This window comes from Diabrotica virgifera, chromosome 5 (genome assembly GCF_917563875.1).
Source record: "Diabrotica virgifera virgifera chromosome 5, PGI_DIABVI_V3a".
Lineage (NCBI taxonomy): Eukaryota > Metazoa > Arthropoda > Insecta > Coleoptera > Chrysomelidae > Diabrotica > Diabrotica virgifera.
The window spans coordinates 193,926,753-193,935,200 of record NC_065447.1 but is presented as its reverse complement, the minus strand read 5'-3'; the positions used below and the strand labels follow the sequence as shown (position 1 = coordinate 193,935,200).

Sequence of the window (8,448 nt, the reverse complement as noted above, 5' to 3'; positions counted from 1 at the left end):
ACAATAAATACGGTTATTTTTACAAGCAATTCTATTCATTCTTACAATCAGTTTCGTTCATTCCTACTATGAACGTATTTTATATTAATAATTACTGAATGCATTAGCCCAATGTATCATATTAATTGATTAATAATAATTTTTTAAATCCCTTTTTTTGTCCTTAACCTTTAGGACTTTACACTGTGTGATTTCTCATAATTATTATATCGCTTATACAGTGCACTGGAATAAGTGTTACACTCCCCCCCCCCCTTATTAACTTATTTATTTTTAGTACATAAGCAAAACGCTCAGACAGGTCGATTTTTAAAATTATCAAAGTATATTATAACATCAATGTTTCGAACTTTACACGATCCCTCTTCAGGTGACAGGCGTAACTTTGATTTTTTTTAATGGGAAAGTACATCATGTGGCAGCTCATTTAAAAGTGTTTGAAATGGTGATTTCAAAAATGTATAACACTTTAATCATTTTTGAGAGCGCATGGGCAAAATTTCGATCGAATTATTTTTAAACGCATTCATTTTTTTGGAATCCTGAGAAAACTAATAAGTATTTTTGAAAAATTTAACCGCAGAATAAAAGACTACATTATTACTGAGGGCTGAAAGTCCCTTAGAATAAACAAAAAGTTTCTTTTGAATAGTATATTTGAAATAAAAAAATCATACTAAATTTTCTATTTTTCACCCCTGTGACTTATTAAAATAATCATTATAGAAGTTCTCAGGGACGTCAGACCCTCGATAATACTGTAATATTTTATTCTGCTTTTAAATTTTCAAAAATACTAATTTTTTTTTTCATTCAGGATTCGAAAATTCATTTTCAGTTCATCTTATAAATAACATCACAAGACAATATTAAAAGTAAACACTTACAAACATAAGACACTGACAAGTTTATTTTTAATTAGAATGTTCTCCCGTATTTACCTTATCAGAAAAAACTTACTTTTATTCAAATATAAAAAATAAGTAATATCTTATCCTTATCTACCTTCTACTACGGACTACACTTGGAAACAAAATGCAATTATTATTCGGCACTTTCAAGGAAAAGCCGTTACATTTCAAATGGTCAAGCAAAACATTTATTGTCTCAACAACCACGATTATTGTCACAATTAACGCATTGATTGTGGGAATTAAAGGCAATAGTAGATTAATTATTGCATTCGTTGGCACAACAATCAGTGTACATCTATTCAATAATCATATATTACTCTATATTAACAACATTTGTACATTGTTTTAATGAAATCTGTACGTTGTCACAATAAACCAAGGTAATTGCTTGTCATCTACGAAATCAAGAACGTGAGTTGCTGCCACAATTAACAGTATTTATTAAATATACGAAACTAAGTTATTGGCTGAATAAATTGAGTGTTATTGATTAATGTACTCTAGTTATTCTCACAATTATTATTCAATCATTGTGACAATAACCAAGTACATTCGTCAATGTCTAAAAGTTCGTTGAAACAACAAATTAAATTGTTGTGAGAACGAAATACTATTCAATAATCACTGTTAATCAATATTACGAACTAAATTTTTTTGAGTGTGTCAGTTAAGAAGTTCCTTAGCCTTAGCCACAAATAGAAATAAGCCACAATTAAATTGAAAAATACAAAATATTGAAAATCAAAATGTTTATCTGATGAAAATCGGTCCGGGTTAGCCGGACTTCCGGGTTATCGGGGGCCGACTTATCGGGGTTCCACTGTACCAATATTTCATTAAACTTTGGCTGTTGGCTGTTGTCGTAAATTTATATCTATAATAATAGGCATTATACAACTACTTATTTACTTGATAGGAACATGAATAATGATCGGATCTAAATTATTAACAATGCTAAATAATAGATCAAACACATTAGTACGATTTCATTAATTAAAAGCCTGACCGGATAAAATTTACTCAACTAAACAATGTAAAACTACCATTAGAGATTGAATTTCATTATATCATCAATAGTGGACTCCATTAAATTAATACCTTATACTCATTCACATCTATAATTCCATTGAAAACCTCAATATCCATAATAACAACAACAATCAGCATCAAAATTGACGTGCCAACCTGATTGCTGTCAGATCAGAGCAAATATACCGCTAGAGCAGTGACGGACTCAAAAATGTTAAAAAAGTTTAATTCATGGTCGACGAAAAAAAATTGTTTAATTTTATACAGTTATTCTGGAGTTATTACTACAGTTACTACAGCACATTACTACAGTATTCTACAGTTATTATTCGAAAAAATGATCTAATAACAACAGCTTAGGAACAAATTAGCAAGAAAAAGTATATCCAAAACATAACGATGGGATAATATAACTTTGAAAGCACGAAGAACTTCGCGTATCTGCGGTTATCTAATTATCTCAAACAACCAAACAACAATAAAGCATATAAATATATGGCTTAATTAAACCTATATAAGACTTGACAACTGATCAAGAGTCAAACGTCAACCTTTCTAACTCATCTTAGAAGGAACTAAATGACAGCGTTTATAAACACTGGGCTATTATGCTGGTTGCTAACTAAACAGATACCAATAGGAAGATCGCGGTGAGAAGACCCAGACTCAGATATATGAGAAAAGTAGATAGTTCAAGACGACGACGCTGAATATCAGCATTTTTGAAAATGAAAGTCATAAAATTTTGTTATATTATCATTTCTTAGGGTAGATCAAGAATTACGATGAGGCTGTCACTGGAGATAATTACTCCTAGTAGAAGTAAAAAAAGTTTAAGAATATCAAAGGATTCTTTAATCAGAATCTTAATCAGAATAAAAAGCAAAACATATATATAGATTACATGGTATATAAAAACTGTATATAAACCTATATAAAATATAAACCCGTAAATAGATTACATGGTATATAAAAACATACCAATCGTAAAACTGTTTAAAAATCTATATTTTTTAAGATAAATGAGCTCATGATGTTGATTTTCTTGGAGGCTAGAAAAACGGTACCTTGCAGCGAGGCTACGGTGTGTGACGTCAGCAGTCGTATCGTCTTTGATAGACGACTATTTAGTTTTGTATACTTATTTAGGAAGTGTATTTGAATGTGTGCAGTTCTTTACGTATTTAATTAGTAAAAATGGAACCAAATAAGTGGTGTTTTGTTCCTTGGTGTGTATATAACTCTAAAAACAATTGTGACGAGATTTTTATTGCAGTTCCAACTAATTTAAAATAACGTAAAAAGGAAGTATCAATAGAAACGAAGCTTTTCTCTTGTGAAGATCACTTTTTTATTGTAAGTTATGGATCTTTTCCTAAATTAATGAATTTTTAAATAATTCATTTTGGTTATAAAAAATAAATTGTAAAAATTCTTAATAGATACCTACCTAAATATCTGTTGCTAAATATCCAGGCAACGAAATGGGTTAGCAATAAATTTTTTTACAAAAATAAAAAAGAATGTGTGTGTACTTTGTACGCACGTAAGAAGTTATACTTCTATTATATGATTTAAACGAAATTAATATACTTTTTATTTATATTTTGTTTAAATATTAAACTAATTTATACTTACTACTTCTCAAACATTTTTATTAGAACAGTGCCAAAAATTAAAATAATAAAACACACACAAACACATTAAACAAGCCACAAATGATGTCTGAAAATTAATTGTCGAAATTTTTTTTAACTAAATACGTATTTTCTGAAAATACAATTATATAATAAATATACTTACAATCATAAAATGTATTAAAAAAAACAAAAAAGAAAGTTTCTATTGGGACTCGAACCAGCGCTGATAAGAGCGGTTGGTATTGGAATTCAATCGCCTTCTCCGCTTAGCCGCGGACACTATGTGTCATTATTTACGAAGATCGACTAACTAAACGGATTAAACTTGTGATATTTTGATATTTTGAAAATTGATCAAATTATTTTAATTTTGAATTGAAATGATTTAGAATTGAAAAAATACAACAAAACATAGAGCAAAAAACCAATATATTAGGTGAATATTGATAGAAATTTTGATGGTAATCAAATTAATAAATAAAAGTATTACATACTATGTATTTTGGCAGTTCAAATAGGTAGGTTTATACCCATGATACATTAACAATTATTACGTACCTGTTGCTTTTAAAAACTATTTAAAAGTCACTACAATATTATAAACTTTTTTGTTTCTGTCCTCACAACAATAAAACTAATATATTATACATTTGTTTACCTTTACCTCCAAACCACAGCTGCCATATCGGATAATTTTTGACATGTCATTTGAACATCCAATCAGAACAAAGTTATAATGCGCATGCGCCGGGCTGATAGGTTTTAACATATAAAAAAATCACCCTCTATCGCCGGTAAAGAAGTATAACTTCAAAAAGTACCTGGTTTATGATCTGTCAATTTGTCTGGAGGTTTAAAAGACTTAGTGATCATAACATAGTAATAAAGTACCTATTTACTACCGACAGACCTTATAAACTAGACATCATTTAAATTTGTAGGAAATTATACATAAAAAGTTTTTGATTTAAAAAAATATTTTATCAAGCGGTACTATTTTACTACAACGTATTCCTACACCTAAGCGGATAAATTTATTAAGGGGGTTGGCGCAAGATCTGGGGCAAATCAAATTAAATGCATTAATTTTTCGAATCCTGAGAAAACTAATAATTATTTTTGAACAATTTAAACACAGAATGAAAGATTACATTATTACTGAGGGCCGAAAGTCCGTTAGAATAAACAAAAAGTTTCCTTTGAATGAAATATTTGAAATTAAAAATTACACTAAATTTTCTTTTTTTTTCACCCCTGTACCTGTACCTTATTTAAATAAACAGTCCACTACCTACTCTGTGGTTGGTTTATTTCTTTACAAGATGACAAGAAATCAGACACCATTTTGGCATCTACAGTAGGTAGGTTAAGCGAATCAGTTTTTTAAAACCTTTCATTTTATTTATGTATTTGTATTTGTACCACCCAAAATATGTCCTTAGAAACAGTTTATCCACTTTAAACTAAACAAATTCACTATAAAACTCCACGTTAGCCCTGGCAAAACAAGAGAACAAAATACAAAATAAAATTAAGTACTTTTGAACTTAATACATCAAACAGATAGGTACCTAAAGAATAGCACTGTGGACAGGCTTTTTATTTTTTTTTATTTCAGACAATTATTGCTAGGGTGTTTCTTAATTGTTTTACATGTTTAAAATTATTACCTACTATTAAATATTTTGTGAACATCCCATTTGTGTGAACCGTCAATTTTAAAAAGGGTATTAATAAGTAGATATTACCTAGCTAATCAAAAAATGAACTGACGATTTCTTGGACACACTTAAACCCATCCATTATAGCAGTCGAGTGAGTACAAATAGAACCAAGTCAAAAATAGTTATTTCGTATCTAACTATTACTATAGATACCTACTTAAGCATCGAAAGTGGTAATATGAAGATAAGTAAATAAGTACTATTAGGTACTATTAGGCTAGAAAATTTGAATTATAGAACAAATAAAAAAACTAAACGCAATAAATTATAAAATCTGCATAGGTAGGTATAGTATTTTTACTACAAAAACGTTATTACGTAGGTCAAAATTTTTGACGTAAAAGAACTGTCAAAACATTAGAATGTGACTTTTCATTATTGCCATGATTATTATAAACATGGCAATAATGAAGAGTCACATTCTAATGTTTTGACAGTTCTCTTACGTCAAAAATTTTGACCTACGTAATAACGTTTTTGTAGTAAAAATACTATATAGACCTTTTTCAGATTTTACTAAAAATTTTATCAAACTATATTTTAAGTCCCTCTCTGTACTTATCATGATTCCTATCAGATCGGAACAAATACCCGGCTGTACATAACAATGGCGGATACCTCAGTAAACGTGTTTTATAGTATAACCAATTTGTATACTAATAAAAGCTATAATCATTTATACTTACGCCTATGCCGAGTCCTTTATGCTTTACCAAAAACCACACCCATGTCGTGTCAGCAAACAAACACAGACCCCTCCTCCATTTACCTCAATCGCTGCACTGATTGGATACACGGCGCTCGAAGGCGTTGCTCGATTTTATGATACTATAGAGAACCAATCTACTGAAAAGAATCATTAGTCCTACAACATACGTGAGCGATTGAACACAAAACAATTCTGTGTTTTACCAGTGATGATGTAAATATGGTCGTGCCTCAGGGTTCTGTCACAAAGCCGTGTATTATGGCACATACACCGCTAAAATCGTTCACGATCAACTCTATCTTGCCGGAAACGGCGCTAGATGTACGTGAAACTTCCGAACCTGAAGATGAGTGCTGCATGAAGCAAGAGACTTTGTCGGATGCGGAAGTGAGTGATTGTGATTCGGACTTGGACGTTACCGGTACTAGTACCCCGCCTCTGGATTGCTCTAACAAGTCGGCTGATGAAGAGGAGAGCCATAAAGACGGTAAGTTTTTTATCTCTTAAACTCAAAAAAACCTTTAAATAAGTAAACAAAAAGATCAATTAGATTAAACAAAATTATAAGTTGTTTTAATGGGAAATAAGCCACAATTTTACTAAAAAAATGACTTTATTAACGTTTCGACGCATAAATCGGGTGTCGTTGTCAAAATACAAAAAATATTAATGAATTAAGCAAAAATGTTGTTGCTTAGTAAAAAAAATCTTCTAATAATTTATTTAATCTGACTCATTTATATCAACAATTCAGAAAAAATATATTACAGTCGGAAAAATGAAAGAATACCCATGAACGAACATATAAAACACGCTGTATTTTCCTGTCACTGTGTCACAAAGAAAATTGTCCAGTGCAAGTACATGTAACAATAATTATTACATGTACTTGCGCTGGCCAATTTTTTGTGTGACACGGTGACAGGAAAATACAGCGTGTTTTATATGTTCGTTCATGGGTATTCTTTCATTTTTCCGACTGTATTACATTTTAAAGTAGAAGACCTTAAAATGATATTGCTAATATTTATGAGTTGCGTTCCTGGGACGACTTTATTGAAGATGGTTCATTCGATTACATGAAATCAACCCCAACTCAAGAATTTTTGTCACAAAAAAATCATAACATGTGATCTGTCTTTAAAAAGACAGCCACATGCAATTAAAGTACATAAATGGTGACAGTAAAATTCTCGCGCTAGAGATTCCATATAGTAAATCACGAGGGAAAACCAGGAAAAACCTCGTGAAAAAACCATGCAAAAATGCCACAAGAAAATAGCTTCATAATAAACAACAATAAGTTGTAGCATTTGTAGTCATTCGTTAAATTTGAAAGGTGGTTATTTTTTAATAATCAGCAGACAGCTTCTTTTATCTCTAATTCTCAAAAAAACTTTGAAATTCATACTTACATAAACAAAAAGATTAATTTCTAAGTTGTAGTGTTTTTAGTCATTCAAACTGGAAAAAGTGATTATTTTTTAATAATCAAAATACTAAAATGCGCTAAATTTTACAAAAATGTTATAAAAATACCTACGTCGGTTTATAAAGTTTTCCGTCGTTTTCGACTTCCAATCGTCACTTCGTCCGGTTGTTCCATAGTTCCTCTTCTGTTTCTTTCTCTCAGGTCTTTGTCTGTTCCTTTGCTCCAACTTTTTCTCGGTCCAACTCGTTTTCTATTTCATTCTGGTTGCCATTTTAGTCCATACTTATTTCATTTCATATTCGTTGTTCATCCATTCTTTGTATACCTATGTCCGACCAGATAAGTTGTTTTTGTTAATGTCATCTGTGATTATTCCTTTGATTCCCATTATTTCTCTAATGCGTTCGTTTGTAATCCTTTCTATTCTAGATCTTCTTGTTGCTCTTTTCCAAAAATCCATTTGCTCTCAGCGTTGCCAATGTTCTTTCTTTCAGGGGACATAGGTACCTCGCATGCAGCTGTATGTAGTGATACTGTTCACTAGGTAATAGTTTCATATATCCCCTTTTTATTTTCTTTGCTGATGGATTGGGCCCATAAAATACTGTGTGATGGCATTTCTACGTGCCGTATTTCTCTTATGGCTTTGTCTAATGTTCGATCGTACGAAATATTGATAGGTGTCTAGATATTTGTAGTCGCAGCAATGCTTCATCGTGGTCATGTCGTTTATTATGAGATCTTTTTGTTCTCTACCAATGCACAAGTATTCGATTTTCTTTTATTAACTTCTAGAGTTTCAAACAGAGTGAAACAAAGTGCAGCTCGGTGTCAATAAGTATTGTTTATTATATTAGAGATGATAAGGCATAAGATGATATAAATAAAAGTAGTAGAACAATATGATAGAACTGTAGGTATTTAGTAGCAACCAAGAGGAGAGCATTATCTACAAATCGATGCCTCATAAGTCATAAGTCAATCGGTGTAAATCAATAAG

General features: G+C 30.7%; 1 protein-coding gene across 1 annotated transcript in view; it reads left to right on the top strand.

Moving 5' to 3' along the window:
- Positions 1-6,074: 6,074 nt before the first annotated feature.
- LOC126885251 (forkhead box protein fkh-2-like) overlaps positions 6,075-8,448 on the top strand; it is a 48,321-nt gene continuing 45,947 nt past the window's right edge. Inside the window, exon 1 of the mRNA XM_050651733.1 lies at positions 6,075-6,503. Coding sequence (XP_050507690.1) covers positions 6,236-6,503 — 268 coding nt within the window. The 5' untranslated portion in view covers positions 6,075-6,235. The remainder of the gene's footprint in view (positions 6,504-8,448) is intronic.